The sequence below is a fragment of the Biomphalaria glabrata genome, chromosome 3 (assembly GCF_947242115.1).
Source record: "Biomphalaria glabrata chromosome 3, xgBioGlab47.1, whole genome shotgun sequence".
Classification (NCBI taxonomy): domain Eukaryota; kingdom Metazoa; phylum Mollusca; class Gastropoda; family Planorbidae; genus Biomphalaria; species Biomphalaria glabrata.
Genome location: NC_074713.1, coordinates 38,595,063 through 38,612,781, shown reverse-complemented (window position 1 = coordinate 38,612,781; position 17,719 = coordinate 38,595,063). Strand labels below are relative to the sequence as shown.

Here is a 17,719-nt window from a genome sequence, read left to right as displayed (position 1 = left end):
AGCTCTCAAGTAGTCTTAGTTGTTTTCTGTATAGTGTCCATGTCTCAGATCCAAATAGAAGAGTTGAGAGAACCACCGCCTGGTAGACTTTGAATTTTGTAGGCAGGCGGAGCAATTTTTTCCGCCAAACTCTCGCCTGAAGGCGTCCAAAAGCGCTACTGGCCCTGACCACACGGTTATCAACTTCCCTTGAAAATGAGTCGTCATTTGATACTATACTATCCAGATACATTAAAATAAAACACACACAAATACATTTAAGACTCAATATGAGTCAGTCAATGTTAATGGAAGACAGACTTTGATCTTGGCTCGAGACATTTTGTTACTAGTTAAGTGCTGCCCTGTGATCCAAACTGTTCTAGCTAACTTCTATGTGTAGCTAATAGGAGAGACGCCCTTAGTTCTAGCCTATATCCCCAAATAGTAAAGACGCCCTTAGTTCTAGCCTATATCCCCAAATAGTAAAGACGCCCTTAGTTCTAGCCTATATCCCCAAATAGTAAAGACGCCCTTAGTTCTAGCCTATATCCCCAAATAGTAAAGACGCCCTTAGTTCTAGCCTATATCCCCAAATAGTAAAGTCGCCCTTAGTTCTAGCCTATATCCCCAAATAGTAAAGACGCCCTTAGTTCTAGCCTATATCCCCAAATAGTAAAGACGGCCTTAGTTCTAGCCTATATCCCCAAATAGTAAAGTCGCCCTTAGTTCTAGCCTATATCCCCAAATAGTAAAGACGGCCTTAGTTCTAGCCTATATCCCCAAATAGTAAAGACGCCCTTAGTTCTAGCCTATATCCCCAAATAGTAAAGACGGCCTTAGTTCTAGCCTATATCCCCAAATAGTAAAGACGCCCTTAGTTCTAGCCTATATCCCCAAATAGTAAAGTCGCCCTTAGTTATAGCCTATATCCCCTTGTCACAGATTACATTATAGAATTGTTTGTACATTTCACTTTTGAAAGTAATATAAGCCCTCGACATGAGTCTCGGGATTTAATCCTCAAATTTAGACACTTGTCATTCAAGTCAGGATTTACCCAAGGGACATAATTAGTATGTTTAAAATCTATTGGTTGATTTGAATTTAAACAAAGACATTTTTGAAAAGAGTTAGCGCCAGAGAATTGGCGGTAGTAAGAAAGTAAGGTCAGTCGATAATATTAAGTCCTTGCAGCTAGTCACGTTTCTAAGAGCTCTGTTTGAAAAGCCTTTGTAATATGTTCCATGCTCATTGATTTGTAATTTGTACATAAACTGTACTTACGTTGTATTTAATAAAGTTCCAGAGTTTTGTTTTATCAAAGAATTGTCAATTGTGATTCTAGATCTTCATTTTTTGTCAACTATTGAATTCAAATAAAATCCCCGGCATCACAACACATCGTGACATCTCACCATCCGAATGTTGTGACATATTTGGCACTCTCCGACTAACAAAAGTTCATGGACAACTTTTAACGAAATTTATTCAAGATCTAGATCTGGGACCAATTTCTAAACTCTTCAAAGGAACTTCATTCTTATTTAACGGAGGACAGAATTTCTGTGTTTAACAGGTCAGTTGGTTATCGATAATTCTTTTATAAAGATTTTCGTTAGAGTTACGTCTAACTCACGAAAACTATTATTATATGTAATTGGCAAAAGGAATAAGACCAATATACATAATAACTGGCATTATTAAAAGACCAGTAAAGCAAATAACTGGCAATATTAAAAGACCAGTAAAGCAAATAACTGGCAATATAAAAGACCAGTAAATCAAATAACTGGCATTATAAAGAAGACCAGTAAATAATCATTTGAGCAGCACAAAGTAAACAGAAGACCAGATTTAACCAACTGTTAAACCAGTAAAAAGTACATCGGCTCAATAGATCTATATTATTATTATATCTGAGATAAAGCCAAAATCCAGATATTGAACATTTTGCTCCAATACAAGAAACTAACAAAGAAATTAAATATGGCTTCCAGTTCTAGAACACAACGATTCTTCGAATTAATAGAATTTGCCAAAGAAAAGCAAATTTCAAAGCCAGACCAGTGGGCAGAGAAACAAGAAGAGAAAGAATATCAAGAGCAAGAATCTGAAAAACGCATGCAATTAGAAGAAAAAAAATTGCAAGACGCCGAGAAACAAAGGCAAGAAGCCGAGAAACAAAGGCAACATGAAAAAGAAAAAATGGAATTCGAAAAACAAAATAAAGAAAATAAAGAAAGCATTCCAATTCAAGGTCAATCAAATATGTTTGACAAATACAGATTAATGAACAAAATATCGGCTTTCAACGAAAACATTGACAATATGGACTCGTATCTCATAAGATTTGAAGAAATAGCTACAACATCCGGTCTACCTGAAGCACATTGGTCGAGCTCACTCCTTACCCTCTTGACTGGCAAAGCTGTCAACATTTGCTCACAACTGTCCATCAATGAACGCAGCACTTACTCTGATATCAAGGAAGCTCTACTGCGCCAATACGGAGCAACCTCAGCCAACTATAGAAAGAAATTCTATAATGAAAGGCCACAGCAAAATGATGATCCTCAAATTTTTGTAGCTAATATGTCAATGTGGTTTGATAGATGGGTATCCATGGCCAAAATAGAAGAAAGTTACCAAGCTCTTCGTCAACATATTATTATCGACAACATCACCCATGCTCACTCAGAAGATATTCAATCCTACATTATAGAGAGAAATCCTACTGATATACAGACATTAACCAAGATCATCAGACAATATAGAGCAGCCTATCCAAACAAGTCAGTCAAACCATCTGTTGAAGAAAATTTTGTCTGCTTTGCTCAAGACAAAAATGCAAGATATAAGTCAGATGACAAAGTCAAATGCAACAAATGTCATAAACTAGGGCATTTCACGTCTCAATGCCGCAGCAGAACCACAGAATGTTCATATTGCCATAAAAAGGGTCACCAAACTCATGAATGTTGGAAAAAACAGGCAGTCTCCAAAAATCAAAATTTTGATAGACCCACATCACCAACTCAAAGATACAGCAATAGAGAGCAATACAATCTCAACAAAGCACCTGGAAACAATAAACCAGATAACAACAAACCTCGCTACAGAAGTCATTCACAGGACTCCAGACCACAATATATGCCAAACAGAAGCTCATATAACAGAAGCTATTACAATGAGCATTCAACTATGACAGTCATTGCAAAATCCAATGGTCTCAAATTTTATCCAGGCTTTGTAGGAGACAAGAAGGTGGAAGTTCTTCGTGACACCGGAAGCACGTCCACATTAGTACATGAACGCTTCGTACACGCAAACCGTTTCACAGGCAACCACGTCCAAGTCACTGCATTCAACGGAACTGTCAGCAAGTTACCTGAGGCCATCATTTATGTTACTACACCATTCTTCAGTGGTCAAACAGAAGCATTAGTAACACCCAATCTACCAGTGGACCTAATCATTGGAAACATAGAAGGAGTTAAAGAATGCACTCCTCAAGAACTTGCTGAATGTACAAATGCCATAGAGCAAGGTCAAAAATGTTTGGCAGTAATGACAAGATCCATGTCCAGACAGCAAGAACATTTGGCACCTGAACAAGTTAGCCAAAATAATCACATAGCTACCTCAGTTACTCAAGTTATGCAGAATGCAACAGAACCATTTACTAGTCCAGTAGCCAGCAATAATCAAGAACATTCAACATGGACACCCCCAGTTACATCAAGCCCATCCCTACCGGTCATAAGTCCACCTCCAATTCCCGAATGTCCATTGTTGAACTTTGAAGAACAAGACGACATGCCCAGAGTCTCCAGCAATGATACAAGAACTCTAACTGGTCAAACTGAAGTCAATCAAGACAAGTCTCATGAACCAGAGGCAGATAACAAAGAAATTTTTATGCAATCTGACTCTATCACTCATACAAGTATTCCTCATTTGAAAGAATATGAGTCAACTAAAGAAGCCATTACAACCAAGAACATTGGAAGTCAAAGAATATTACATGAACACATGAAATCAAGATATTTTGCTCAAGGAGATCAAGTCAATTTACTGTTACCAGATTTCAGTAACAAACTGTTTTACAAATGGCAAGGTCCATTTACCATCACCAGAAAGATTTCCAACCTGCTTTATGAAATCAATGTCAACAAGTCAACCAAAGTATTTCATGTTCATATGTTTGAACATTACCATGAAACAGATAATGAAGACATCAAAGCAGAAGTTGAACATTTTACAAGCTTAGCAACTATTCCTGAGGAAGAAGAAGAAACATCATCAACACCCATTCCTGAGATAGATGTTTCATTACCGGCATCAAATCAATTTGACATTCCCAAGGTCATCACTCTGAATGACATAGCACTACAAACAGTGAAGGACACTAAAGTGTTTACAGACCATGCAGATTTCTTTACCAGTGTTTCTGAGACATTTCCAGTACTGCAATTTGAAAGAAACTCAGAAAGCAATAACATTGACAACACCAAGTTTCATCCTCCGTCCACTCAAGGGGCAACTTTTCTTCAGAAAGGAACAAATGAACTTCTTCAACATTGCTGTATTGACCGATTGAACTCAGACATGTTCAGTCATTGCTCTATTGAACATTCTAATGCAAAGCATTCTGCTACCATTGTTCTACAGCGTCAAAGTTCATCAACCAGAAAATTGAGTTTTGGTTTCGGACAGTTCTTATTTTCACCAAACTCAAACGCGGTTCAATCAGACATTATCTGTGAGATCATTATGACATGGAGACAACAGCTTCATAAACTGAAAGACCTTTTCTTCAAGTTTAGAAAATGCACATCCATGTCGGCAATTCAGAAAGGTTCCGAACTTTACATTTCTACTCTACATATGTACTATAGCATATTTAGTGCCACTTGATCCATTATCATTCATACTCGTCAAGGAAGAACAGTATTCAGTTGTACTTAATCAATTAATTTGTCTACTCATATTTTTCCACAGGTATTCTATATCAGATGTTACATTTATTTTAGCACCAAGCAACCCACTGAGGAAGGTCACTCATTCAAGATACTTTTTAATTATATTTCAGCATCTTTGCATATGACATGCATCAGACATTTTAATTTTTAAATCATGAGCATTTTATTTCAGGTATATTATTATTGCATATATCCTATTATGATAGTACAGATACATGACAGACAATTGGAATTTTTCATGTTGAGATTTATATCACATTGAGTATTATTTTCTCAGAAGATTGTCATGTACTATCACAATTATTTTTCTATGTCAATTTTTCATATGCAATATATTTTTCCATGTACACATTTTCACAAATGAGTTATAATGTCATATTTTAATTTCATCATGAAGCTTCATAACTTATTCAATTCAAGATTTATGCTTTGTACAACTTTTGATATTGTTCATGACAAGCATTGTCTCATTTTCATAACCACTTGTATAGTGAAACAGGTGTTCAAAGTCATCAATAATTTTATTCACTGCATTTACATTTTTTATCTCCAAGTTGACTTTATTTTGTCATATGTTACCTCAACCATTTTTCTATAATTTCATGTATGGTATTTTGTGTATATTTAAATAATTTTAATACATACGAGCATTTCTATTACCATACAAATGCTAAATGGAGAGGGGGGTAATATGTCACAGATTACATTATAGAATTGTTTGTACATTTCACTTTTGAAAGTAATATAAGCCCTCGACATGAGTCTCGGGATTTAATCCTCAAATTTAGACACTTGTCATTCAAGTCAGGATTTACCCAAGGGACATAATTAGTATGTTTAAAATCTATTGGTTGATTTGAATTTAAACAAAGACATTTTTGAAAAGAGTTAGCGCCAGAGAATTGGCGGTAGTAAGAAAGTAAGGTCAGTCGATAATATTAAGTCCTTGCAGCTAGTCACGTTTCTAAGAGCTCTGTTTGAAAAGCCTTTGTAATATGTTCCATGCTCATTGATTTGTAATTTGTACATAAACTGTACTTACGTTGTATTTAATAAAGTTCCAGAGTTTTGTTTTATCAAAGAATTGTCAATTGTGATTCTAGATCTTCATTTTTTGTCAACTATTGAATTCAAATAAAATCCCCGGCATCACAACACATCGTGACATCTCACCATCCGAATGTTGTGACACCCCTAATAGTAAAGACGCCCTTAGTTCTAGCCTATATCCCCAAATAGTAAAGACGCCCTTAGTTCTAGCCTATATCCCCAAATAGTAAAGACGGCCTTAGTTCTAGCCTATATCCCCAAATAGTAAAGACAGCCTTAGTTCTAGCCTATATCCCCAAATAGTAAAGACGGCCTTAGTTCTAGCCTATATCCCCAAATAGTAAAGACGCCCTTAGTTCTAGCTTATATCCCCAAATAGTAAAGACGGCCTTAGTTCTAGCCTATATCCCCAAATAGTAAAGACGCCCTTAGTTCTAGCTTATATCCCCAAATAGTAAAGACGCCCTTAGTTCTAGCTTATATCCCCAAATAGTAAAGACGCCCTTAGTTCTAGCCTATATCCCCAAATAGTAAAGACGCCCTTAGTTCTAGCCTATATCCCCAAATAGTAAAGACGCCCTTAGTTCTAGCCTATATCCCCAAATAGTAAAGACGCCCTTAGTTCTAGCCTATATCCCCAAATAGTAAAGACGCCCTTAGTTCTAGCCTATATCCCCAAATAGTAAAGACGCCCTTAGTTCTAGCCTATATCCCCAAATAGTAAAGACGCCCTTAGTTCTAGCCTATATCCCCAAATAGTAAAGACGCCCTTAGTTCTAGCCTATATCCCCAAATAGTAAAGATGCCCTTAGTTCTAGCCTATATCCCCAAATAGTAAAGACGCCCTTAGTTCTAGCCTATATCCTCAAATAGTAAAGACGCCCTTAGTTCTAGCCTATATCCCCAAATAGTAAAGACGCCCTTAGTTCTAGCCTATATCCCCAAATAGTAAAGACGCCCTTAGTTCTAGCCTATATCCCCAAATAGTAAAGACGCCCTTAGTTCTAGCCTATATCCCCAAATAGTAAAGACGCCCTTAGTTCTAGCCTATATCCCCAAATAGTAAAGACGCCCTTAGTTCTAGCCTATATCCCCAAATAGTAAAGACGCCCTTAGTTCTAGCCTATATCCCCAAATAGTAAAGACGGCCTTAGTTCTAGCCTATATCCCCAAATAGTAAAGACGCCCTTAGTTCTAGCCTATCCCCAAATAGTAAAGACGCCCTTAGTTCTAGCCTATATCCCCAAATAGTAAAGACGCCCTTAGTTCTAGCCTATATCCCCAAATAGTAAAGACGCCCTTAGTTCTAGCCTATATCCCCAAATAGTAAAGACGCCCTTAGTTCTAGCCTATATCCCCAAATAGTAAAGACGCCCTTAGTTCTAGCCTATATCCCCAAATAGTAAAGACGCCCTTAGTTCTAGCCTATATCCCCAAATAGTAAAGACGGCCTTAGTTCTAGCCTATATCCCCAAATAGTAAAGACGCCCTTAGTTCTAGCCTATATCCCCAAATAGTAAAGACATTCATTGTTCCCACCCACTCACCAACATTTCATTTGTAAAACCAATGATTCCTTTCATGCCGTTCATTGAAGCCTCTCGTACTGCCTCCACAATTTCCTTGTAAGTTGCGGGTATGATCAGTTTACAGGTCAGGTCGACCACGGACACGTCAGGTGTGGGCACTCTGAAGGCCATTCCCGTCAGCTTGCCTCTCATCTCTGGTAGGACCTGCACAGAAAAAAAATGGTTTAAGAAATAAATTTCCAGTTCTCCTTACTTTTCAGTGTGGACAGCATTCACATTTACAGTGAATCTAGCACCAAAGGCAATTCCATAAAGTTACTGATGCGTCGTCTAAACAAGTGTCTAGACACTTTAACTTTGTTGAAAAACTAAACAACTAGAAGGACAGAAAGTGAGTAGATGAAACAAGCTCAAGAAACATTTGGAAACCCAAGCAGACGAACAAAAGGGTAAGAAAAAAAAATTGGTTTGTCGAAAATCAAGTGTTCCGTACTATTCAGTACCCACCTTTTCAACAGCAGTGGCCGCCCCTGTGGTGGCTGGGATTATGTTCTGTAAGGCACCTCTTCCTCCCCGCCAGTCTTTGTTGCTGGGCCCGTCCACCACAAGTTGAGAGGAGGTCAACGAGTGGACGGATGTGATCAGGCCTTCTTGTAAGCCGAATTTCTCATTGATGACTTTGACCAGTGGCGCCAGACAGTTGGTAGTGCAGGAACCATTGCTGACAATCTGCAAGACCACAAAGTACACCTTTAGTCAAACTTTGACTTGTTTGACTACAGTCACAAAGTACACCTTGAGTCAAACTTTGACTTGTTTGACTACAGCCACAAAGTAAACCTTTAGTCAAACTTTGACTTGTTTGACTACAGCCACAAAGTAAACCTTAAGTCAAACTTTGACTTGTTTGATTACAGTCACAAAGTAAACCTTTAGTCAAACTTTGACTTGTTTGACTACAGTCACAAAGTAAACCTTTAGTCAAACTTTGACTTGTTTGACTACAGTCACAAAGTAAACCTTTAGTCAAACTTTGACTTGTTTGATTACAGTCACAAAGTAAACCTTGAGTCAAACTTTGACTTGTTTGACTACAGTCACAAAGTAAACCTTTAGTCAAACTTTGACTTGTTTGACTACAGTCACAAAGTACACCTTGAGTCAAACTTTGACTTGTTTGACTACAGTCACAAAGTAAACCTTTAGTCAAACTTTGACTTGTTTGACTACAGTCACAAAGTAAACCTTTAGTCAAACTTTGACTTGTTTGATTACAGTCACAAAGTAAACCTTTAGTCAAACTTTGACTTGTTTGACTACAGTCACAAAGTAAACCTTTAGTCAAACTTTGACTTGTTTGATTACAGTCACAAAGTAAACCTTTAGTCAAACTTTGACTTGTTTGATTACAGTCACAAAGTAAACCTTGAGTCAAACTTTGACTTGTTTGATTACAGTCACAAAGTAAACCTTTAGTCAAACTTTGACTTGTTTGACTACAGTCACAAAGTAAACCTTTAGTCAAACTTTGACTTGTTTGATTACAGTCACAAAGTAAACCTTTAGTCAAACTTTGACTTGTTTGATTACAGTCACAAATTAAACCTTTAGTCAAACTTTGACTTGTTTGACTACAGTCACAAAGTAAACCTTTAGTCAAACTTTGACTTGTTTGATTACAGTCACAAAGTAAACCTTTAGTCAAACTTTGACTTGTTTGATTACAGTCACAAAGTAAACCTTGAGTCAAACTTTGACTTGTTTGACTACAGTCACAAAGTAAACCTTTAGTCAAACTTTGACTTGTTTGACTACAGTCACAAAGTAAACCTTTAGTCAAACTTTGACTTGTTTGACTACAGTCACAAAGTAAACCTTGAGTCAAACTTTGACTTGTTTGACTACAGTCACAAAGTAAACCTTGAGTCAAACTTTGACTTGTTTGACTACAGTCACAAAGTAAACCTTGAGTCAAACTTTGACTTGTTTGACTACAGTCACAAAGTAAACCTTGAGTCAAACTTTGACTTGTTTGATTACAGTCACAAAGTAAACCTTTAGTCAAACTTTGACTTGTTTGACTACAGTCACAAAGTAAACCTTTAGTCAAACTTTGACTTGTTTGATTACAGCCACAAAGTAAACCTTTAGTCAAACTTTGACTTGTTTGACTACAGCCACAAAGTAAACCTTGAGTCAAACTTTGACTTGTTTGACTACAGTCACAAAGTAAACCTTGAGTCAAACTTTGACTTGTTTGATTACAGTCACAAAGTAAACCTTTAGTCAAACTTTGACTTGTTTGATTACAGTCACAAAGTAAACCTTGAGTCAAACTTTGACTTGTTTGACTACAGTCACAAAGTAAACCTTTAGTCAAACTTTGACTTGTTTGACTACAGCCACAAAGTAAACCTTTAGTCAAACTTTGACTTGTTTGATTACAGTCACAAAGTAAACCTTTAGTCAAACTTTGACTTGTTTGACTACAGTCACAAAGTAAACCTTGAGTCAAACTTTGACTTGTTTGACTACAGCCACAAAGTAAACCTTGAGTCAAACTTTGACTTGTTTGATTACAGTCACAAAGTAAACCTTTAGTCAAACTTTGACTTGTTTGACTACAGTCACAAAGTAAACCTTTAGTCAAACTTTGACTTGTTTGATTACAGTCACAAAGTAAACCTTGAGTCAAACTTTGACTTGTTTGACTACAGCCACAAAGTAAACCTTGAGTCAAACTTTGACTTGTTTGACTACAGTCACAAAGTAAACCTTGAGTCAAACTTTGACTTGTTTGACTACAGCCACAAAGTAAACCTTTAGTCAAACTTTGACTTGTTTGATTACAGCCACAAAGTAAACCTTTAGTCAAACTTTGACTTGTTTGACTACAGTCACAAAGTACACCTTTAGTCAAACTTTGACTTGTTTGACTACAGTCACAAAGTAAACCTTTAGTCAAACTTTGACTTGTTTGATTACAGTCACAAAGTAAACCTTTAGTCAAACTTTGACTTGTTTGATTACAGTCACAAAGTAAACCTTTAGTCAAACTTTGACTTGTTTGACTACAGCCACAAAGTAAACCTTGAGTCAAACTTTGACTTGTTTGACTACAGTCACAAAGTAAACCTTTAGTCAAACTTTGACTTGTTTGACTACAGTCACAAAGTAAACCTTGAGATGATCTTGTGAAGTTAGAATAAGGAGTTTGTACACTGAAGTCCATATGTCTGCAAATGATGCGATAATTGTGTGATATGTGCTCCTTCTTCCTTAGTGCTATTAGATGATATAATGGGTTGCCTGAGCCAGCCAAGAAAACCACTGACTTGGCAGCATTATATATATTATATATTATATAAGATAAGAAGTAGCTTGTGAAGGACGTCATTACATGTTCAAAAGTTGAATAGAAATGGCTGAAAAGCATCTGACGACACTAGACACTTGGACAACTTGATATCTGATGGATGTTGGCTAAGACGTTCGACCAGTAATTCCTTTGGACACATTCCTAAACGATGTAACAGTTGGTTGAGTGGAGACCATCCCAAGTCTTTGGACATGTCTATATTAATGTAGGGCTAAATTGACTAAATGGTAGCATGCTTTTTTGTTTCGTTAAGAAAGTTCTCATTCCAAGAATTATACTTTTTATACATTGAGTAATGTCAGATAATTTCAAAATCGTGGCATAAATTATTCAGGCTTTACATCTTATTACCTAAACCCAGTTTTCGATACATCTTCAAACTTTACACAATGAGTTTCAGGATAGATATAATTACAAACCCATTAAATGGCATATGATTTGTGGACCGGATCGTATAGAAATGCCCGGACCGATTTCGACCCCCAGTCCGCCCCTGCGTACACCCAACTCAGAAGGGTACCTGAAATTAGTTGGGGAAAGTAATTGCGCTTGGTTGCTGTAGTGGTCATCTGACAGACACCCTTGTCGGTCATAGAAGCAGATGACCTAAACACCATCTGTCCATTTGTTACTCGCGGAGGTTGAGTAGTCTCATACTTACGTTCATATACGGTTGATACAAGTCCAGATTGACCCCGCAGACAAACATTGGGGCGTCAGACGAAGGGGCGGTGATTATAACTTTTCTGGAGCCAGCAGTCAGATGCTCTCCGGCCTTGTCTATGGTGGTGTACGCTCCTGTCGCCTCGACCACAAAATCTAACTCGTGATCGAGCCAAGGAATCTCCCCTGGTACTTTGTTGTTGTAGACTTTGATTTTTAAGTGATTCACAATCAGCTCACTGGCGGTGCTGTCAGAGAGATGGGTGAAGACATGGATACATCGAAACACGGATAAATGTCTAATGGGACAGAAGAAATGGATACATGCATGGGCGTAGCCAGGACTTTTTTTCGGGGAGGGTTTTGGGGGGGATTCCCCCCCGCCCCCGCGGAAAAAATTATATATATATATATATATATATGTGTGTGTGTGTGTACATAATTAATCTTTATTACATTCTGACCCTTTCGGAAGACGTTTATTGTTTATTGTAGACTCCCCGCCCTTGCTAGCAAGGGGTCTGGGGGAGTTCGCAGCGCTCCCCCAGCGCGGGGCGAAGCCCCGCCGCCGAGCACTATTTCTGGAATTGAAAGCCAACAAAATGCATATTCTGAGGTATCTACAGTGCATTATCTTGCTATTAAAAAGTTTTATTTCAAAAAGCTAATGTGCTATTCTTACTGACTTAGACCCTCTCGCACCGTTCGGCGCATTTTCCGGCAAGCTGTTTCCGCAACTCTTATTTTGCGTAATTCATTTTGTCGGAAAACATGTCCCGCAAAACCTCATGCGACGCTCTGTCACAACCTTACTAAGGATTCGACTCCCAGTTCGGCATATGATTTCTTTGATTTAGACCCGATCTCTATGACTGACTCCTAAAATCTGTCTTAGCCATCTTTGTTGAGACACATTTAATGATTTTCAATTTCGGCAGAAGACTATTCACACTTAATTAATGGAGCCCAAGCCACTGGTAGAAATTTGTAACCTTTCTTGACTACGTTCTTGGAATTACATGCCTGTATTTCGCTTTAGATTTTATATCGAAAAGGAAAGTTTTTTCGTCAAATCATCTGTTGAGGGGTTTTAAACTAAAAAATCTCTGGGTTTTTTTTGTTTGTTTTGTTTTTAATTCAAAACCCCATTTAGCTACGATCATAGAATTTGGTGACTGTAGTTTGCTTTAAAATAATATTGAAGAGAGAGGTGTTCAACTCTAAACGCACTGTAGGGGAATTTAAAACTCAAAACCATCTGGAGGGGTTTTAAACTTTAAAGAAAAAGCCATCTAGAGGAGGGGGATTTAAACTCAAAACCCCTTTGGCTACGCTCATAGATTTTATAGTGTGTAATTTGCTTTTTTTTTTTATATCGAAGAGATACTTTTTTAGTTTCAAACACCAACTGGAAGGGGGGGGGGTTAAACTCAAACCCCTTTGGCTACGCTCATAGAATTTTGAGTGTGTAATTTGCTTTTTTATATTGAAGATGGAGTTTATCGTAAATTTTGGATGGGTTTTAAAATCAAAATCTTCCTCAACTGTGGTGTTGGAATTTGGGGGATTGTTGTTTGCATTTTTTTTTGTTTTATAGAAGAGGGGGATTTAACTGCAAAAACCTCTGGTAGGGGGGTTTAAAATTCAAAACCCCCTGTAGGGGGTTTTAAACTCAAAGCCCCTTGGTAGAGGGATTTGTATCTCAAAACCCCCTGATAGGGGTTTTTTAAATCTCAAAACCCCCTGGTAGGGGGATTTAAACTCAAAACCCCCTGGTAGAGGGTTTTCAACTCAAAACTGCCTCGGCTGTGCTGTGGTAAGTGATGATTTAGTATTAAAATCTCACCTAAAATAAACAAAATGAAAGCAAAAATCAGTTACTTAATTCCGCCCCCCCCCCCTGCGGGGGTGGGGGTATTTCATTTCGGGGGGGGGGGTTGATACATGGATAAATGTTTAATAAGACTCAAAGGAAATGGATGAAAATTTGTTGCAAAATGATTGAATAAGTGAAAATGATTTATAATGAAGCTTGAATGGAGTAATGTATAAATATCAATCTAGATGAATGCCTGAATAAAGGGCTGAGTACATGGATGGATACATGTGTGAGTAGTTAGTTGGATGTAGTAATATTTGGATCAATAGGTCATTATAACTAAACTAAAAATGGGTAGGTTTTAAATGATTTTTTAAAGTAAATTGATGTATGAATAATTGGATGATAAATCAAAAGAAATATGGATGCATGGATTAATAGATTCAAAGATGGATAAATAAATTGGCAGATAAATGAATAATTTAAGATAAAAGCAAAAATGGGGGGGGGGGAGGAAATATGAATTAATAAATGAATAAATTGACAAATAAATGTTTAGATTGACGGATGGAGGATGTTAATTGACGGATGGATGATTAAATTAATTATAGGCCTACTTCATCAAATAAAAAGTTTGAACAAAAAATGAACATACAAATATAAATCTACCTGGTGACTGTCCCGTTAAATCTGCCATGCGTGGAGTCGTACTGAAACATATAGGCCATATGACCCGTGGTCAAGAACGGATCATTGATGGCCACAACATCCACATTCATGGTCAGAGCAGCCCTCAACGTCAGCCGGCCAATGCGGCCAAATCCGTTGATGCCCACCCTGGGCCGCGCTGTGGAGTAATGAGACCTGGATAGTTTCTTCAAGGAACTCATGTCCGTGTCCGTCTACCAACAAGTATCTCCATGGACTTCAACTTATTGAACGTATTACTCGGTGGTGATGTGTTGATGTGTTGCTGTGTTGATGTGTTGTTGTGTTGCTGTGTTGTTGTGTTGATGTGTTGTTGTGTTGATGTGTTGATGTGTTGTTGTGTTGCTGTGTTGATGTGTTGCTGTGTTGTTGTGTTGATGTGTTGTTGTGTTGATGTGTTGATGTGTTGTTGTGTTGCTGTGTTGATGTGTTGCTGTGTTGATGTGTTGCTGTGTTGCTGGCTTCAAGTGTAACTGGGCGCTAGCATAAAATCATTTCATGATATTTGCAGTTGTATCGTGAAATGTTTTCTAAGTATTACTTTGCACTAAAAACTTGTAGGAACTTTGGAGAGTGGCATTGTGTAAGGAGGAGAGAAGAAGACGATTAAAGAGAGAGAGAGAGAGACTTAACGAAAGAACCATATAAATATATAAAGAAATAGAGGGAAGGCACAGATAGAAAGAGAAAGAGGGTAGAAAGAGAGGATATGAGAAAGAGTGAGGAGGCTGAGTGAATCAACGTATTTGTATTTCTTTGTGTGTGTGTGTTTAACAAAGCTTCTATCAACTCCCTCTGTCTTTCTCTCTGGTACAAATTTTGAACACGTTATGTCTCCCACTTCACATTCTCGGATCAAGTTGAAAATTTACACAATTATTTATTGTCGAAGACAACACATGAATCAATTTAAAAAATAACCAAATAATTAATTAAATAGTGGTAACTAATTAATTTTGTTTGATATTGAAAAAGGGAATTAATACATATTGAGATATGTATCTGTCAATGTGGAGTTATTCCACTTATTAAAATCTTTATTGTATATATATTTTGCTTGTTTACTTTTGTATGTATTTGTATTTGTTGTAACCGCCTGCCTTTGTAGGGCATTTAATTTTATCTGGCAACAATAAAATTGTGCAACTGTTAGTTGGAGAGGAACACAAGGGCCATCACCAGGTATTGTTACACTTCTAACCTTCCTTCTACTCCTGCAAGCCGGGACCCTTCCTTTATGCTCTCTCTCTCTCTCCATAAATCAGTATCCTTTAAAGTGGGCGACCAGCAGCTCTCCTGCCTTCTATTAGATTGCCATACAGAATGTCTTGTGGAAGTAGACCTTGTTGCATTCGGTGCACATGACCAAGCCAGCCAAGGCGTCTGCTGCTGATAAGAGCGCGGATATCCTGGCACCCTGCTCTTGGAAGAACTTCCACTTTGAAACCTTTTTTAAGAATCTGCCTTAGGCATCGGAGGTGGAAGACATTCAGCTTATTTTCCTACCATGAGTAGGCTGACACAGATCTGGCAGACTAAAGCTTTGGTATTGGTAGTCATCAAGGTATTGTCCCACGCTCTTTTCTGCAGCCGGGGCATGGTGCCAATTGCTTTGGCTAATGATGTTGATGTCTTTATCCAGCAGAATATATTTGGAGTTGATGCAGCCAAGGTAACAAAAATGGTTAACAATTGCCAGTAGTGAAAAGCAGTGGCTCTATAGTTTCTGTTCAATAAGTTCAATGTTATTCTCTCTCTCTCTCTCCGACTCTTACTGAACCATGGAGTCACTATGTGTATTTTATTTAGCCAAGAAATTAGAACACAACGAATGAAGTAGCTTCGAAGTGAACAGATCCACATTTCCCTTATTTGGTAAGTACCATCATTGAATATAATTTAGAATGGAATCATCTATATCATTTATTTTTTCTATATATTTGGTTGTAGATAACTAGATCTAGAAATGTGGATAATAATAATTATTATATAGATCTAGAATATACTATAGTGTCTATAGTAAGTGACCGTCTAGTTAGATCTATTCTAGATTGTAGATTAATCACCCATTAATGTAGATAGTAGTAGATCTACCTGTTTGTTTCCAATTTTGAGGCAGTCCTGTGTACACGTACGTGTCATTTGTGTTGGCTGCCATCGAAAAATATCTAGGTCGGGTCAAGTAAACAGTTTAGAGGATGTGTCTGGAGTTTGTTTGTTTGTTTTTATATTGCAGACGACATCATTGCTGAGACATGTTCTTCTGCCATTCCTGGCGCTCACGTCACTAGACATGTACACAGAATTATTACTTCCGGAGTATTTCAGGTACGGAGAGTAAGCTCCCGTGATTTGTCAATGTTTTTAGAGATGCTGCCATGATGCTGCGTTCTTCTGGAGTTTCAAGTTTTTAAGTAATACATTTCTTCTTTTAAATTTCACGCTCCCTCATTATTTTCCCAAAGTTGATATTTTTAAACTAATATGATGTGAAGACTTTGGTAACCCTGAAAATGGGAATGACAAACGTCAAGAATGACCATGTCCATCTTGGGGCAACCTGTAAGAGATCTAATCAGTTGGCTTCAGCTTTGATGAGGGTCAGAGTTTTATGTTAGCAATTTAAATTATTTTACATAATACAAGTTCTCGGTGTCTTTTGTAAACTCTGTGGCCCTACCAGTGCTCTGTTGACCAGTTTCCTCTATTTCTTCTATTTCTCTATAGACCAGTGCCATCGATGTTGTTGTTGACCAGTTTCCTCTATTTCTTCTATTTCTCTATAGACCAGTGCCATCGATGTTGTTGTTGACCAGTTTCCTCTATTTCTTCTATTTCTCTATAGACCAGAGCCATCGATGTTGTTGTTGACCAGTTTCCTCTATTTCTTCTATTTCTCTATAGACCAGAGCCATCGATGTTGTTGTTGACCAGTTTCCTCTATTTCTTCTATTTCTCTATAGACCAGTGCCATCGATGTTGTTGTTGACCAGTTTCCTCTATTTCTTCTATTTCTCTATAGACCAGTGCCATCGATGTTGTTGTTGACCAGTTTCCTCTATTTCTTCTATTTCTCTATAGACCAGAGCCATCAATGTTGTTGTTGACCAGTTTCCTCTATTTCTCTCTTTTCTGCTATCCTTAGAGTTTGCCGCCATTATGCCTGCATGTCCATTTTTTTCTCATACTTAACCGTGCGTGAATGCCTTTACTAATGGTGTGTCACTGGCTGTCTTAATAGTCAAAACATAACAAGCTTTTGAATGGATCGCTGGTCGTCTGGTATGCGCTGCAGACTGTCGTCAGGATGATCCTAAGTTCAAACCTAGCACACTTTCATCCACTGCCGTCCTTCAGGAGTTCTGGACTAGGACCAAATGTACTTTTAAAAACAAACAACTTTACAAAGTCTCTGAGCCTACTTTAGGCTGTTTCCAAAACTATACTAATGATCTAGCTGTACGAGCCATATACTGCCAACTGTAACAATCTTATGTGGACCGTAATATGTTGGTCTACAATACAAGAGCGAAGGGCTTTATCTTTTTAATTCCGACAAATTAGTAATACCATTGTGTTGTCCTAGTTTACTTGAGCCTTTTAATTG

At 37.6% G+C, this 17,719-nt stretch overlaps 1 protein-coding gene across 2 annotated transcripts in view; it reads right to left on the bottom strand.

Annotated features, from left to right (window-relative positions):
- LOC106074173 (uncharacterized) overlaps positions 1-16,410 on the bottom strand; it is a 29,827-nt gene extending 13,417 nt beyond the window's left edge. For both annotated transcript variants that reach the window (XM_056024952.1, XM_056024951.1), the window contains exons 1-5: positions 16,207-16,410; positions 14,074-14,251; positions 11,584-11,833; positions 8,051-8,272; positions 7,562-7,747 (exon numbers count right to left, since the gene is read on the bottom strand). In XM_056024952.1, the coding sequence (XP_055880927.1) occupies positions 7,562-7,747; positions 8,051-8,272; positions 11,584-11,833; positions 14,074-14,251; positions 16,207-16,270 (900 nt within the window). In that variant the 5' untranslated portion in view covers positions 16,271-16,410. The remainder of the gene's footprint in view (positions 1-7,561; positions 7,748-8,050; positions 8,273-11,583; positions 11,834-14,073; positions 14,252-16,206) is intronic.
- Between the last annotated feature and the right edge of the window lie 1,309 nt (positions 16,411-17,719).